Source organism: Colobus angolensis, unplaced genomic scaffold, assembly GCF_000951035.1.
Source record: "Colobus angolensis palliatus isolate OR3802 unplaced genomic scaffold, Cang.pa_1.0 Scaffold100, whole genome shotgun sequence".
Classification (NCBI taxonomy): Eukaryota; Metazoa; Chordata; class Mammalia; order Primates; family Cercopithecidae; genus Colobus; species Colobus angolensis.
In genome coordinates, this window is record NW_012110920.1 from 8,853,748 (window position 1) to 8,872,182 (window position 18,435).

The window sequence follows — 18,435 nt, forward strand, 5'->3', positions numbered from 1 at the left end:
CGCCTGCCACCTCGCCCAGCTTTTTGTATTTTTTAGTAGAGACGGGGTTTCACTGTGTTAGCCAGGATGGTCTCGATCTCCTGACCTCGTGATCCGCCCCTCTCGGCCTCCCAAAGTGCTGGGATTACAGGCTTGAGCCACCGCACCCGGCCTCCTCAGATATATTTCTAAGACTACCTCATATGTTAGTTTTTATTCATTTACACATGCCTTTTCCCAAAAGGTTAACATAATTCTTTTCCTAGGCATTAATAATGATCATACTAATAATAATGAAATTATCATTTATAGAGTACCAAACACCATGTTTCACTTTATATTCAAGTTTCATAACCTCCATTTTTACAGATGGTGAAACTGAAGCTCAGAGAAATTAAGCAACTAGCTCAAAGATGCAACTAGCAAGTGGTAGAAACAGGATCCAACCTCATACTAGCTCAAAAATCAATGTTTTTTCCCAACACATCATGCTACCTCTAATATCATACTTATTTTGCAATATCTATTATTTGTTGAAAATACATCTATATACAAGTATCTGAGGCTTAACACAGGTTAGAATGATTATTTACACTTTATAACGGCTGCTCAATTCAGAGTCTCATATACAAAAACAAGTTCTATCCCAAACGTATAAAATAGCCTGCAACAATTATTCCAAATGACATTCTTGTTCCTTATCCTTGTAACCTATATTTATAAATTTAGACTCCAATTAATTTTCTTCCCTTCAAGGATCTCAATTAACTTTAATAAATGGAACCATCATATTAGGGGGAAATGTATATCTTGATCTCTGTTTTTCAAAAAACTTGTCACAAATGCATTTTGAACATGCAGTTCATAACAAACTCAACTATTCATAAAACCATCCATTGCCAGGTGTGGTGGCTCATACCTGTAATCCCAGCACTTTGGGAGGCAGAGACAGGTGGATCACCTAAGGTCCAGGGTTCGAGACCAGCCTGACCAACATGTTGAAACGCCACCTCTACTAAAAATACAAAATTAGCCAGGCGTGGTGGTGCATGCCTGTAATCCCAGCTACTCAGGAGGCTGAAGCACAAAAGAATCACTTGAACCTGGGAGGAGGAGGTTACAGTGAGTCAAGATCGTGCCATTGCACTCCAGCCTGAGCAACAAGAGCAAAAATCCATCTCAAAAAAAAAAAAAAAAAAAATCCATCAAAAACAACCAGAATAAAAACTATGCCAAAAGTCCTTTTGGTAGGAATTAATCTACATCACACTCTCTAGCCCAGTATTTATAAATCAATAACTTTGCTAAATGGTAGTAGGCAGTCGATAAAAATTTGATTGATCAGTCACACAATAAACACAATTCTACAATGGATGTCCAGCTTTTTAAAGAGAGTAAAGAGCAACTATTGCTATTCCTAACAATGAAACACATAATTAGTAAACATTTCCTCAACATGGAGATAAGGGTCATTTAACCCAATTATGTATATTAATTCTTGAAAAACATTGTTCTAACTCAGTAAACACTTTTAAATCCAAAACTGTTTTAAATTAGTATTTCTATGTCATGAACTAGCCTTATTATTAAAATCATAATACATAATAAAAAGGACAAGGATTTTTTTTTTCAAAGACAGGGTCTCGCTCTCCTGCCCAGGCTACAGTGGGCAGTGGTAAGATCACAGTTCACTGCAACCTCAAACTCCTGGGTTCAAGTGATCCTCTCACCTCAGCTTCCCAAGTAGCTAGGACTACAGGTTCAGACTACCACACCTGGCTAATTCTTAAATTTTTTGTAGAGACAAGGTCTTGCTATGTTGCCTAGACTGGTCTCAAACTCCTAGCCTCAGCTTCCCAAAATGCTAGGATTACAGGTTTGAGCCACTGTGCCTGGCCAGAATTATGAATTTTAAAAAAATTAAAATACAACAAAATTATTTAACACTCAAAATTTACTACAAAGCTACACTAACTAATCAAGATAGTGTGGTACTGGCACAAGGATAGACATACAGAACAATGGAATAGAATTGAGTCCAGAAGTAAAGCCATACCTCTATGGTCAATTGATTTTTAACAAGGGTACCAAGATCACTCAATGTGGAAAATCATTTTCAACAAACGATTCTAGGACAACCGGATATCTACACGTAAAAGAATGAAGTTTGGACCTTTACCCCACACTACATGGAAAATTTAACCCAAAATGGATCAAAGATTTAAATACAAAAGCTAAACTCAGCCGGGTGCAGTGGCTCACAACTGTAATCCCAGCACTCTGGGAGGCTGTGGTGGGTGGATCACTTGAGGCTAGGTGTTTGAGGCCGGCTAGGCGTTTGAGGCCAGCCTGGCCAACACGGTGAAACCCTGTTTCTACTAAAAATACAAAAATTAGCCAGGCGTGGTGGTGGATGCCTGTAATCCCAGCTACTTGGGAGGCTGAGGCAAGAGAATCGCTCCAGCCTGGACAACTGAGCAAGACTCCACCTCAAAAAACAAAACCAACAACAACAACAACAAAAAAAACACTAAACACTCAACAGAAAGCATAGATATAAATCTTCATGACTTTGGATTAAGCCATGGTTTCTTAGACAGAACACTAAAAGCATAAATAACCAATGAAAAAATAGATAGGGTCTAGTATACAGAATACAGAAAGAATTCTTATAACTCAACAATAAAAAGAAAAATAACCCAATTTAAAAATGGACAAAGGACTTGAATAGACATTTCTCCAAAGAAGACATACAAATGGCCAATAAACACATGAAAAGATTATTATAGTCATTAGAGAAATGCAAATCTAAACCACAGTGAAATACCACTTAACACCCACTTAGGATGGCTAGTATAAAAAGAAAAAAAAAACAAAACAGAAAATAACAAGTGTTAGTGAGGATGTAGAGAAATTACAACTCCTACATCGCTGGTGGGAATGTACAATAGTGCAGCTGCTATGGAAAACAGTCTGGCAGCTCCTCAAAAGTTAAACACAGAATTACCATATGACCCAGCAATTTAACTCCTAGTCCAAAAGAACTGAGAACATATATTCACACAAAAACTTCTACATGAATGTTCATAGCTACATTATTCACAGTAACCAAAAAGCAGAAACAACCCAATGTTCAGCTGATGAATATATAAATAAAATGTGTGTCTATCCACACAATGGAATATTACTCAGCCACACAAAGGAATAAAGTGCTGACACATAATACAGATGAATATTAAAAACATAATGCTAAGTTAAAAAAGCCAGACACAAAAGACACATATTGTATATAATTCTCTTTATATGAAATGTCCAGAATAGGCAAAAGCATAGAGACAGAACATAGATTAGTGGTGGCCAGGAACTAAAGGTAGGAGAGAACGTGAAGTGACAACTAAGGTGTTTGAGGTTTCTTTGAGGGTGATGAAATGTTGTGGAATTAGATAATGGTAATGGATGCATAACTGTATGGATATACTCAAAGCCACTAAATTATATACTTTAAAATGATTAATTTATGGTAGGTGAATTATATCCCAATTAAAAAATATATATGTACATATGAGTATAACACTAAAGCTGTACTGAACATAGTTTTGTCTTTTTATGATTCAGAAACATCTTGATGTATTTAAATTTATAATTTTTTTCCCTTAGTGTCAAATAATACAAATTTCTAATTAAAAGCACATGCAAAATGTGCATTAGATACTTGATTCATAGCGGTTCTTTTCTTTTCTTTTTTCTTTTTTTTTTTTTTAGAGAGATATGATATCACTCTGTCCCCGAGGCTGGAGTGCAATGGCACAATCACAGTTCACTGCAACCTTGAACTCCTGGGCTCAGGCAATCCTTCTGCTTCAGCCTCCCAAGTAGCTAGGACTACAGGCATGTACCACCATGCCCACCTAATTTTTAAATTTTTTGTAGAAATGGGATCTTGCTATTTTGCCCAGGCTGGTCTGGAACTCCTGGCTTCAAGCTATCTTCCTGCCTCAGCCTCCCAAAGTATTGGGATTATAGGTATGAGCCACAGCATTCAGCCTCATATGTTTTCTTAATGTTTAATGAAGAAAAAATGTTTGGGGAAAGTTTCTTTGTACTAAAATTTGATGAATCTATTAAACCTTAAGAAAAAGCATAACCAGTAGTCACAAGCCACATGTGGGTATTGACTGCTTGAAATGTAGCTAACGTGACTAGGATACTGAAATTTAGATTTTATGTATTTTAATTCATTTAAATTTTTTTTTTTTTTTTTTTTTTGAGACAGAGTCTCACTCTATTGCCCAGGCACTGGAGTGCAGTGGCGCAATCTTGAGTCACTGAAACCTCTGCCTCCCGGGTTCAATCGATTCTCCTGCCTCAGCCTCCCAAGTAGCTGGGACTATAGGCACGTGCCACCACCCCCAGCTAAGTTTTTGTATATTTAGTAGAGATGGGTTTCACTGTGTTAGCCAGGATGGTCTTGATCTCCTGACCTTGTGATCCACCCCCTCAGCCTCCCAAAGTGTTGCGATTACAGGCGTGAGCCACCGTGCCCGGCCTTAAATTTATAGAGTCATATATGGATAGAACTGGGAAACTGAATCTAATTCCAGGCATTTGAAAGGCAAGGCCTGGCTGTGTGTGGTGGCTCACGCCTGTAATCCCAGCACTTTGGGAGGCCGAGGTGAGCAGATGACCTGAGGTCAGGAGTTCGAGACCAGCCTGGCCAACATGGCAAAACTCCGTCTCTACTAAAAATACAAAAATTAGCCGGACATGGAGATGTACGCCTATAGTCCCAGCTACTTGGGCGGCAGAGGCAGGAGAACTGCTCGAACCCAGGAGGCGGAGGTTGTAGTGAGCCAAGATTGCACTATTGCACTCCAGCCTGGATGACACATCGAGACTCTGTCTCAAAAAAAAAAAAAAAAAGAAAAGAAAAAGAAAGGCAAGGCCTACGTAACAAAGTGAAAAGTATAACCAAGAAAATAAAATGTGATGAAATAGCTTTACAGAAAAAGAGAAAAAGTGTAACATCATAACTAATCATTCTACAATACTATCTATTTCATTTTTAGCTATTTGTACTATAATTTAAAATAAGAAACAGAAATCAACCAGGTTTGCTTTGTTTTTCATATTTTAAAATGTAAAACAGAAAATAGAAATAATTTTTAGCCAGGTGCTGTGGCTCATGCCTGTAATCCCAGCACTTTGGGAGGCCGATGCAGGTGGTCCAGCTGAGGTCAGGAGTTCGAGACCAGCCTGGCCAACATGGCAAAACCGCGTCTCTACTGAAAATACAAAAATTAGCCGGGTGTGGTGGCGGGCGCCTGTAGTCCCAGCTACTCAGGAGGCTGAGGCAGGAGAATCACTTGAACCCAGGAGGTAAAGGCTGCAGTGAGCTGAGATCATGCCACTGCACTCCAGCCTGGGCGACAGACAGAGTGAGGCTCCATCTCCAAAAAAAAAAAAAAAAAGGAATATTTAATAGTCTAGATTTTAGATAATTATATTCTTAAGAAGAAATGAGACATTCTACTAACTAATGAGTGTATAAACAGCTGGCAACATTTTACCATGTCAGTAATAGGGTACATAAAACTTGAAAAACCTTGTGACCACAGCTTTTGGTAATGGTGCTTCATTTTTCAGTTTCTATTAAACGCCTCTGCTTCATAAAATCAGCAGTTGAGATTACTAACAAACTCCCAGTTTTTTGTTTTGTTTTGTTTTGTTTTGTTTTGAGACAGAGTCACATGCCGTCCAGAGACAGGCTGGAGTGTGATGGCCCTATCTCAGATCACTGCAACTTCCATCTCCCGGGTTCAAGCAATTCTCCTGCCTCAACCTCCCAAGTAGCTGGGACTATAGGCGTGCACCACCACACCAGTCCAATTTTTGTCTTTTTAGTAGAGACGGGGTTTCACCATGTTGGTCAGGCTGGTCTCAAACTCCTGACCTCAAGTGATCCACCTGCCTTGGCTTCCCAAAGTGCTAGGATTACAGGCATGAGCCACCGCAGCCAGCCAACTTTCAGTTTTTAAGGGTAGAGTTCATTGGTCTTAGGCACTACTAGGGCATATAAATGCAAAACTATGCTTAACAGAAATAGACTAGTAATTTAAATGTTTTAAAATGAACATCACCTAAGTCTCTGGGATCCAAGCAAGTACTCTTAATGAGTAAAGTAGGCCCAAAACAAGACAAGAAGCAGCAGGATCTTGGATAAACTGGACAGTAAAGGGGGTGGTCATCACGCAGCTCCAGCAAATTGTTACTACGCAGGAACGAAGGCTCAGCATGGCCGGATCTCTAATTTCTCAAGAATAGCTGGAAACGTGGCATTGTTTTCATGTGTTGTGAAATCTCCCAAATTTGAAATGTTGACAACTAATTTTTTTTAAGTTAAAATAGTGCTAAGACTAAATAAAACACACCAGCTTCTGAATATGGCCACTAACTTGCAAACTCTGAAAAGAAACTCCTAAAACAAAGCCTAAGTATTCAGTAAATCCTAAGTTTAGATTAGGAATGGTAAACTCATATGTAACAATATTTGTCAAACTTTGGGGGGCACTAGTGATCTTTAAAGTTCTCAAGGCAGACCAGACCCTAGAGCTTTACTGTATTAATGTCACATTTATTTCATATTCCTTACTAAGCTACCAAAGGTAACTCACTCCTTCCATTCATTTTGATGACATTTTCTTACTGCAGCCCAATGGAAATAGAGTGGATGTCTTAAACATATGCCACTGGTAAGCAGTCTAAGAATCAAAACAGTTTGGAAACCACTGGGAAACAAAAGAAATACATTTTGGAGGCTACTTTATGCTTTTGAACAAACCTCAAAGAAATTTAATTGATGGTAAAATTGCTCTCCATTTTCTAACAATCAACCAATGTACAATAGGATGCTGACAGTGCTATTTGAATTATAATTAGTTAAACAAAAATCTTGTGTTGTACTTTTTGGTACAGACATAGTAGCATTATAGGCATGAATCTTCTGGGAAAATACAGATAGCAACAAGGAGAAAAAACTGCACAAAACTGCTTTTTCAGAAAACCTAGGAGAAAAACAAAAATATAAAAATCCCAGCCCAGGTGCGGTGGCTCATGCTTGTAATCACAGCACTTCGGCAGGCCAGGTGGAAGGACAGCCTGAGGCCAGGAGTTTGAGACCAGTCTGGGCAACCTGGCAAGATCCCATCTCTACAAAAAAATTAAAATAATTATCCAGGCATAGTGGCACATGCCTGTCGTCCTAGCTACTTGGGCTGAGGTGGGAAGGCTCACTTGAGGCCAGAGTTTCAGGCTGTAGTGAGTTGGAATGCACCATGGTATTCCAGCCTGGGTGACAGAACAAGACCCTGTCTCCAACAACAACAACAACCAAAAAAGCCAAAAACTTTAAACCTAAAATATAAAACCACCAAAGTACCTGAGAGCAAGGCTGAGATCAAACAAGGCAGGCAATCTATGCTGCGGTGGAGAACAGCTTATAGGGAAAGACACTGTGGCATGTGATGAGGAGGGCCTGACAGTGGCAGATCTCAGAAAGCAACAGCTACAATACATTTCCTTAAGAAAAGGGTTGCCGGGCACGGTGGTTCACGCCTGTAATCCCAGCACTTTGAGAGGCCGAGGCAGGTGGATCACCTGCGGTCAGGAGTTCGAAATCAGCCTGGCCAACACGGTGAAACCCCAATTCTACTAAAAATACAAAAATTAGCCAAGCATGGTGGCAGATGCCTGTAGTCCCAGCTACTCGGGAGACTGAGGCAGAGAATCGCTTGAACCCAGGAGGCAGAGGTTGCAGTGAGCTAAGACTGCACCACTATACTCCAGCCTGGGCAACAGAGTGAGACTCCATCTCAAAACAAACAAACAAACAAAAAAACAAAAAAGGTGGGTGGGGGGGTGGTTTGCATTGGCATGCTGGAGCCATGTCCAATCATAGCTGCAAAGGAAGGAGTGGGAAGTTCAGAATTAGTGGCAAAACGCCTTCTAGACTTGTTCTGGTTTGGAGAGGCAGAAGACTTGTGGCAACACAGAGAAACACACCCAGTTTCATATATGAAAAAGACTACCTCTGAGGCAGAAATCCGGAAATCTACCCTGGCCCCACCCAAACCTCCTACAAATAACAGATTGAGGTAAATCCAATTCATTAAATCACAAGGAAAAAAAGGTAACTGGCATGGTACTGACTGAGAGATACTTTAAGAAAAATGATAGATAATGTACCGACACTAAAAAAAAATTACAATGGAGAAGACAAAATTTATAACTGAATAATTTTGCTTGATTTTAAGAAAATCAGTGAAGCCATCATCACTATGAGCAAGACCACAAATAAGAAATACAAGAACTCAACAGAGAAATGCCTAGATAACAGGAATAGGGAAGCATGAATTGGCAAAACTAAACAACAACAACAACAAAAAAAATAGAAGAATAAACAAAGCCATCACAGAAATGAAGAAGAAACTGACAGGAGAACAAAGAAGAGACATTGCAGAAAATACAGTAAGAGACATGAAAGAAACAAATGAAAAAGTGTTTAACAGGATTAAAGGAAAAATAGATACAAAAGAGATAAAAAAAAAAAAGGAGATTCAACATACATATAACTAAGGTCTCCAAAAAGGAAAACCAAAACAATGAGACAAAGTAAATATTTAAAGATATGATTAAAGAAAACTTTCCTGAAATGAAAATACATTTGAATCTAAATATTAGAAAGGCACACATGTACTATTAAAAATTGAGCTAAACAGTCAATACCAGTATATCTGAATAAAGTCACTAGATATGAGAGATAAAGGGAGAATCCCTTTTGGCAGACAGGCAAAAAGACCAAATCATTAATAATAGGGAAAAATTCAATCTAGCTTCATATAACATTTAATGCCAGAAGACATTTGTATAATACCTGTAAGATACTCAAAAAAAGAATGTGTGAGGCAAGGACTTTATAACCTGCTAAGTTATCCTTCAAGCATAAAGCAACAGGCTGTGGGCATGGTGGCTCACACCTGTAATCCTAGCACTTTCAAAGGCCGAGGTGGGCAGATCACCTGAGGCCAGGGGTTCGAGACCAGCCTGGTCAACATGGCAAAACTCCATCTCTACTAAAAATACAAAAATTAGCCGGGCGTAGTAGTGCGTGCCTGTAATCCCAGCTACACAGGAGGCTGAGGCAGGACAATTGCCTGAACCCAGGAGGCGGAGGTTGCAGTGAGCTGAGAACGTACCACTGCACTCCAGCCTGGGCAACAGAGTGAGATTCCGTCTCAAAAAAACAAAAAACAAAAAACATATAAAGCAACAAAAGACAAACTCTGAAAATGATGTAAGAGTAATATCCCCATCTTGTTCCCCTGAGCCCTTATTGAGAAACTGCTGGAGGATAAACTTCAGCCAACCAAAGAATGACTCTGCACAAAGTACCTGGGTGAACATTACATTCAACTGAAGAATTAATACAAAAACAGATGGAAATGAGGTTGATAAAACAGAATGCAAATATTATAGGCTATAACACTGTATAAATTCAAATAACATAAATTGAAAGAAGGGAGAAAGCAGAGAGAGGTATAAGCTTACTGATTACCTTGATGTAATAGCTGGGAGTCAGTGCATAGTCTTAAAGCTCAAGTAGTAGAAGCATAAGTATACATAATAGCACAGATGTATATGCTATTTTAAATGAATATTACTGACTAAGATTGGGTGAGGAAGAAGAGAAAGGGGAAGAGAGAAGGATTAAAAAGAGTTTTACCTCTGGTTATAGAAGAGAATGAATGGTTACTATCAATAGAGAACTAAGAATATTAAAGTAATAAGACTGAAATACAAACCTTCCTAAACATCAGAACTGAAAAGCAAAGAAAAAGATACTACACAGTGAACGACTTAACATTCATATGTATATATAAATAGAAAACATAAAATACAATGGCAGAACCATGATAAATTTTTGACATATGAATAAATATAAATATGGATTCAACTCATATTAACAGAGATTTTCAAATTCACTCATAAAGCAAAACCTAACTCCATGCTATATACTAGAGACACATCTAAATCAAAGCAAATTATAAAAGTTTGAGTTTGAGGCCGGGCGCGGTGGCTCAAGCCTATAATCCCAGCACTTTGGGAGGCCGAGACGGGCGGATCACGAGGTCAGGAGATCGAGACCATCCTGGCTAACACGGTGAAACCCCGTCTCTACTAAAAAAATACAAAAAACTAGCCGGGCAAGGTGGCAGGCGCCTGTAGTCCCAGCCACTCAGGAGGCTGAGGCAGGAGAATGGCGTAAACCCGGGAGGCGGAGCTTGCAGTGAGCTGAGATCCGGCCACTGCACTCCAGCCTGGGCAACAGAGCGAGACTCCGTCGCAAAAAAATAAATAAATAAATAAATAAATAAATAAAAGTTTGAGTTTGAAAACAAAAGGATTGGCAAAGATATGCCAGGCAAATATAAACAAAAATAAACCAAAAATTACTCTACCCAGCTCTTTCTGACTCCAGAACTTGAGGTCTTACTACAAACATTGCAAATACTGCCCCCTGAGCTTCTGTAATAGTGTATGTGAAGGTGTGTGTATGCAACATTATACATATTTCAAAATAAGTATCTAAAATAAATTATTCAATTATAAACTATCTTTGAAATAAGACCAGACATCAAATGTATAGTACCACTAGATTGCTGAGTTTACAGCATTTAGTAATATTTACCTTTAATTACCTATCACAGGGATGGAGAAGAAAAATATTTCCTTTCATGATATATTTTCCATATAAAAATCAAAACACTGTACTGAAAACTCCTCTCCTGGATTTATGTCAAGATCAGTTGTCAGCCAGGCGCTGTAACTCACGCCTGTAACCCAAGCACTTTGGGAGGCTGAGGCGGGTGGATCACTTGAGGTCAGGAGTTTGAGACCAGCCTGAAACCTCATCTCTACTAAACATACAAAACATTAGCTGGGCATGGTAGTCCATGCCTGTAAACCCAGCTACTCGGGAGGCTGAGACAGGAGAATCACTTGAACCCAAGAGGTGGAGGTTGCAGTGAGCCAAGATTTTGCCATTGCACTCCAGCCTGGGTGACAGAGCAAGACTTCAAAAAAAAAAAAAAAAAAATCAGTTGTCAACCTAACATCATGTAGTAACTCCTTACTCTGATGATAATCCACTTTCAAGCACCAAAACCAAAATTCCAGTGGAGTTTTTGTTCTCCACATGAGTAGAGAGCCTTAAGGAAGTTAGATTTTATGAAATTTCCATTATACTACTACAACATTTCCATTGAAGCACCAAGTTTTTAACCTCTTGAAGAAATCTATAGCTATGATATTGCTTTCAGATGTTAAAGAATTGTATCTTCAGAAAGAGATTTCATGCCTCAAAAGCAAAAGGGCATGTGGCTAGTAAAAGTTACAACACTCTAGGAACATTACCTAAAGGTCAGTATTGGCTCTTTAAATACAAAAATCAACTTGTGGCAACATCAGTCCAGTTAATGCTTCTGGGGAAGTAACTGTGAAACCTCTTTCAATTTCAACATCCATAACAAAAGGAGAAGTGATAACAGTACCACCCTGATAAAATTTATGTGATCATTAAGTGACTGAAGCACTTTGGTCACTGCTTGGTTTATTTTTCAATAAATCTCAGCTAATATCATCACCACAAAGATACACATTGCATCTTTTAAATGAATTATAATTACTAAGGATTCAAAGGAATTCAAATTCCTTCGAAGCCTCTCACTAAATCCCCTATTCCCTCCCTGTCAGCCCCCACCACTGAGGCTAGATCAGGAGCCCCTCCTCTTACCTCCCTTTGTACCCCTGTATATTTTCATTGTTGGTGCAGTCTCCCCAGCAAGGCTGCTGTGAGCTCCTTAAAGTCAGTGATTATGTCTTGTGCCTATCAGGTACCTCCAGTGTACCTGTTCCCACAGATAACTGAAGTTCAATAAAGGTGTGTTAAATTAGTAAATGTGGCCAGGCATGGTGGCTCATTCCTATAATCCCAGCATTTTTGGAGGTCAAGGAAGGAGCAGCCCTTGAAACCAGGAGTTCAAAACCAGCCTGGGCAACAGCAAGATCTCATCTTTATAAAAACTTTTTTTAAAAAATTAGCCACGCACGGTGATGCACACTTATAGTCACAGCTACTCGAAAGGCTGAGGCAGGAGAATCCCTTTTGAGTCCAGTAGTTCAAGGCTGCAGTGAGCTAGGATCTCACCACCACACTCTAGCCTGGGCAACAGAGTGAGAATCTATCTCTCAAAAAAAAATTAACGAATGTGGTATTGTAAGAGATTACATATATTAAACATGATGTGATTCAAGGTTTCATATTTTGTGGATTGCAATGACCTTGCTAATAGACCTTTCAGAAAGGTAGGCAGCTAGGGAATCTCAGAACCAGGAAAGGAAAAGAGAACATTTGGCCTGGTGCAGTGGCTCATGCCTGTAATCTCAGCACTATGGGAGCCAAGGCAGGTGGATCACCTGAGGTCAGGAGTTCAAGACCAGCCTGGCCAACATGGTGAAACCTTGTCTCTACTAACAATACAAAATTAGCCAGGCTCGGTGGTGGATACCTGTAATCCTAGCTAGTCGGGAGGCCGAGGCATGAGAATCGCTTGAACCTGGGAGAGAGAGGCTGTCGTGAGCCAAGACTGTGCCGCTGTACTCCAGGCTGGGCAACAGAGTGTGACTGTCTCACAAAAAAATAAGAAAGGATCATTCAAGAACTAGACACTTATTGAGTATTCTGTGAGCATCAGGTAACAAATCAGACCCTGGGGTTATAAAGAAGATCCATTCAGTGGGCACGGAGTAGGTAAGGATCTCACCCCTATCAGTGAGAACAGATTTAAAGTTAAAGCTAGACCACCGACTCCCACAGTTTTCCAAAATCGCAGTGCTCTTTCCATTAGAACAATGCCTCTCAAATGTTGACTGTACTCATAGTAAAAAACACATTCTGCAGCACCACTCAGTATAAACACATGCACTTCTAATGTATTCTATTGAATTCTATTTTATTTCACATTCTTAAAATGTTCATCTTCACATACTAAATTGGTTTTATGGCTCGAAGGTTACAAGATATTGCTCTCGAAATACATTTTTGAAACTTTCTGTAGAATTTCAAGGTCAGAAATAATTCCTAAAAATTATTTTTTGTCACATAATGAATATGTATCCCTCCTCAAAAAGCAGGACACTATCAAATAATCAAATAACCCAGAAAGACATAGCAGCTGTCAGTTGGGGAGTAGGAGGTAACTAAACGTAATCTCCATCAGCTTTCCCTAAAGCCTCCCCAAATAATGCTCAATTTAAGGAAAACTGTTTGCTACATAAAAACAGGTTGGCAGCAAGTCCCCTGGCACCCCAGCTCCCTTCCAGTCAGACTTTGGCCCATGACTCTCATCCTATATAAAAATAAAAATTCTGCAGTTTCTATTAACAATAAATATTTTTAAAGTATTTCATGCACAGTCTTTTTTTTTTTTTTTTTTTTTTTTAAATAGAGACAGGGTCTCTGTTGCCCAGATTGGAGTGTAGTGGCATGATCACAGCTCACTGTAACCTCCAACTCCTGGGATTATGTGATTCTCCCACCTCAGCTTCTCAAGTTGTTGAGATTACAGGCATAAGCCACTGTGCCTGGCTGAGACTTTAATTAAATGTGTTTGGATGACAATTCCTTTACTAAAATAAGTAAATGAAAATAAAAATCAACCATTTTAAATAAATAGAATATATTTTGTTTGGTATGAAACCTTTCTCTCAAATTTGCCAATCGTCACTTAAACTCCGGGGGGCGGGTAGTGGGGTACTGATTTATCCTAGATCCAAATAAAGCATGCAGAAGTGGATCATTAGTTAAGCTAGTATCTCTTTTGGTTTGCCCTTGAAATATTAAGACAAAGGCAATATAAAATGTTTCTTCAGCATGAGATATCTGTACAGCACTTCCTACTAAAGAAAATGTAAAAACAGGCCAGGCACGGTGGCTCACGCCTGTAATCCCAGCACTTTGGGAGGCCAATGTAGGCGGATCACAAGGTCCGGAGTCCGAGACCAGCCTGGCCAGCATAGTGAAACTCCCATCTCTACTAAAAATACAAAAATTGGCTGGGTGTGGTGGCACACGCCTGTAGTCTCAGCTACTCAGGAGGCTGAGGCAGGAGAATCGCTTGAACCCGGGAGGTGGAGGTTGCAGTGAGTCGAGACTGTGCCATTGCACTCCAGCCTGGGCAACAGAGCAAGACTCCATCTCAAAAAAAAAGGAAAATGTGAAAACAACCATCATTACTACTTTAGTAGCAAGCCAGGGATGAACAAACCCCAGTGTCTTCAGAGTACTTTTTAAAATGTGTAACTTAAAGTCAGAAACAGACCAGAAAATTCCTTTTCCATCTTCTGTGTCTACAGACAGTTCCCCAGCTCTGAGAATGCAAACTAAAGTACAACAATGTTCATTTATGTTCTTGGGCTTACTGGCCTCACCATTCCCCATCCAAGAAGCATGTATGAATTTAAAGGGCTCATTTTTGTGATGAGTTAAGAGACAGTTTAATAAAACTTTAATAAAACTTCTTGTCTTTTACAAAAGAAATCTGTTTAGAACTAAGGAAAGATTTTTTAATAAAGATAAAATTTAGTTTCTCTAAGAAAAGAAAACCATGCTTACTATATCAGCTTTGTCCAATAGTACTTGCTGTGATGATAGAAGTGTTCTGTATCTGCACTGTCCATACAGTAGCCACTAGCCACCTAGTACTGAGCACTTGAAATGTGGTTGGTGTGCCTGAGGAGCTAAATGCTAAATCTTACTTTATTTTAATTAATTTAAATCTAAATAATGACACGCAGCCAGTGGCTACTATAGGGGGCTGTGTAGGTTAGATAATCAGCATAAGTCCTCATCAGCAGAGCTGAATAATTCACTCATATTACACTGAATGTCACAATTTGGAAAAAATATATATATATTCTATACCAATATACCAATATTCAGTTTTTAGCTTCTTAAATAGTATTTAAGGTTTCCTCACAAGTGGTTTTACAACAAAGTTTTGGCAATTTTTATTCTAAAACATGAACATACTTAATCTGCTGAGCAGAATTCCTTTGGCAATGTTCAATTTTCCATCTGTGAAACTTGGGCATAGGGAAAAAAGAACTTCACAAGCCCACCCTCCTATTGATGTAAAGGGAAGAAGTGAAATATATTATCTAAAGAAAGGCTAATATAACCCCTGAGATTATTTTATGGGTATACCTGTTCATCAACCTCTGCTCAGATGTGCTTCTTTAAACTCAGCTGAGGTTTTCAACCAAATTCATTCCTATATTTGTTTGACTTCTTGATTATTTTCTGTTATGATCAGACTATGACCAGGCCCTCTGAAATCAAGTATTCTACCTATAGAAAAACCTTTTAAAATACATATATTAAAACAGTCTATATTTAAATGAGACAAACTGATCAAATTGTCAAAATTCAGTAGCCTGAAGAAGAGCAGATGCTTCAGAGAGACTAAAATATGCAGATCATGCCAAGACCACATTCCAAGCAGGTGGCAAAAGAAATTACACAGTTCTATAGTCAGCAAGGAAGAGACACCCCAAGAAAACATACTTAAAAATACATGCTTAAAAATGCTATGGCCATAGGATAACTAACTTTGACTTTAAGCAGCGCCACTGCACTCCTAATCTCAAGGTCAATGCCAAATTAATTTTACCTTCCCATCATGCTTACATTTAAATACACTATACACAAGCACAAACATTTCAGTAATTTCATTGTTTAGCAGAATGAACTTCTAGAACACGTTTCTGAAAATACTATAAGCTAATTTAAAACAAGCAAACTTAAACATACTATACAAGAATAAAGCCACTAGTACCATATAACATATATTTGCGAACGCTCAAACTATACCAAGCCAAGCAACTCTAAGACGGCAGTGCAATTCAGGTAAGAATTCAGCACCATAGACTAGAACTTCATTTTTTCTCTATCACTGCTATTGCTACCACCAAGTCGTAAAAAAGGGCTAGAAGCTCACCTACTACATCCAAAAAGCACTAGAATCTCAACAAGACAGATGACAAGGAAGCAATGCATACACTATCCCAGGGGCTTTAGCTCTTGCATAATAATAAATGGCACTGCTGGAAGGAGAAAAGGTTTCATCTGGGGCAACTGAGAGCACTCAGACATAGCAAGAGTCTGTCAGACTCCACAAAAGCTGTACGCTATAAGTCCGTCTCTTGTGTGTGTGGATAAAACGTGCAGGTGCAGCCTGGGTAGGAAAGAGGAAGACAGAATTTCAAATGGAGAACTGCCATACTGCTTGACCCTGGGAGTACCCCTCCTCACTCTGCCAAGCTATGAACTACAGCCTCCACTGACCACAGCATCTGCATGATCTCCAAGGACCCTGCCTGGTAGAAATTTCTGTGCTAAAAGCCTCCACATCTGACAAGTGCAAAAAACCTCTATGATTTTTTTCATTATCTTAATTCTTAAGGGTAAAAAATCAAATAAATACAATAAACGATACAGAATTTTCACAGCAAGGGCATAAGTTCTCAAAGCATACAAGGTTTACCTCAGAAAATAAACACTTCTCATTTAGTTCTATAAAAGTCCACTTCTGAATAGTGTTACTCTTGCTTCCCCAAATGCAATTTAAAGGCAGAAATCACAATCTATTTAAAGACACTCAGAAGATAAATTAGCTTAACAAAGTTAACTTTATTTTTTATATTTAATACTCTCAGATTTATGAGATAAAATATAGATTCTAGTAAACAAAACATACATAAGAGAAAAGAAAGCCATTTTGCTTGCTCAAAATGGTAACAGTACAATATCACATTAAATGATGAAGAAACTTATTAAACTATCTTAGCACAAATATGGTTCCATCATCTTTCTACATTTCCAAGGGCATCCTCCATGAAATAGATGAAATATCTTACATCTTCATTTTATCAGTTCTCGAGTCCTATGCAATGCACTCCTATTCCTCTACCAGAGCTTTTGCAGACCAGTTTTCATCAATGTATGTCAATCACAGTAAAAACATTTTGAAATTTACCAGTACACAATTGTGAAATTATACTTCTGAAAACATCAGTCTTCCTGAGATTCTGAAGAGAAACCCAATAGAACTGCTTTCTTTTTATTTTTTTTCAACAGTGAAGACATGAAAGCATCCTCAACCCAAAGTGTAATATATATTTAATCATGGCTCCTGACAAATCTTTTCTTATGCATTAAACAAAAGTGTTCTCACTCTTACCTGTATATCCAGCATACCATCCCCAGGAAGCCACCATTCCTAAAAGCCATTTATACATGATTCCTTCGATATACCAGAACCGCTTACTGTCCAGCACTCGAAGGGGCTGAAGTATAATTACATAGCAGATGTAGGATGGAATAGCAACCAGGTTGTTGACGACCATGAAGGCAAACCTCATCAGTGCTTTCACCAAGAGCCAGCCCAGCCACGGAGCTTCTTCCAAAGTCATAGCCATTCTCACATTGGACTCCGTCCTGTCTTTCTGGGGTGAAAGAAAAATTCACTTAAAAAGGAAAATGCATGAAACATATCTAAACAGTCACCAACATAGAAACTGCCCCCAGCACAAAATAAAAAAGCGAGGGTCGAAGCTTTCCGGGTGTAGGACCTCGGTGATCTCTCAGGGGAAATTCCAGAGGGGGACAGAGAGCTAGGGAGCAGGAGCCGCACAAGGTCAAGGGAGCTGTTCACCGAGGCACGGAGTATGTCACAATATATTTAGCAAATGATAACACAATTCCCATTCAGTAATTGGTGACCGGCCCCGCACTGTGTCTCACTGCGGTCGTCTATTGGACTTAGAAAAATAGATCCACTCGCTTCAGACACCCTCAGGATATCCAAACTGAAGACACGAGTGACATGACCGAAACAGAGTCCTCTCGATCAGATTTCCCAAATACTGAGGACCTCGGTCTCCTCACCACCACCATTCCTGCACACTGATGCAGTCCTTTAAAAGGTCTCTGGCTCTAGCGAAGAGTTACCCTCAAAATTCTCATTTGTAGCAATAGGGTTTTTGTTTTCCTTTTTTTTTAAAGAAAAAAATGGGGGGCCCACAAAAAAAGCTTAAAAGGTGAGAGGAAGAAAGTAGGGGGTTATAAGGCGAAAAAGAGGAAGGACAGGAGTAGGGGGAGGGGAGCAAAAGCCAGAAAGAGGTAAAAGCCAAGGAACTGGGGATGAAGAGAATGAGATCTCCGACCAGAGGGCAGGGAAGAGAGGGATGATGAAAGGAGCAGAGAAGAGGCGACCGCAGCGCCGGGGGCCGGTGGAGCCTGCAGCGGTTTCCGCGGATGTGTAAGGGTCGTGGCGGCGGGCG

The 18,435-nt window shown here is 39.3% G+C and overlaps 1 protein-coding gene across 1 annotated transcript in view; it reads right to left on the reverse strand.

The window, feature by feature from the left end:
* LPGAT1 (lysophosphatidylglycerol acyltransferase 1) overlaps nt 1–18,435 on the reverse strand; it is a 95,496-nt gene extending 77,061 nt beyond the window's left edge. Inside the window, exons 1-2 of the mRNA XM_011938460.1 lie at nt 17,725–18,435; nt 17,334–17,598 (exon numbers count right to left, since the gene is read on the reverse strand). Of these exons, the coding sequence (XP_011793850.1) occupies nt 17,334–17,571 (238 nt within the window). The 5' untranslated portion in view covers nt 17,572–17,598; nt 17,725–18,435. The remainder of the gene's footprint in view (nt 1–17,333; nt 17,599–17,724) is intronic.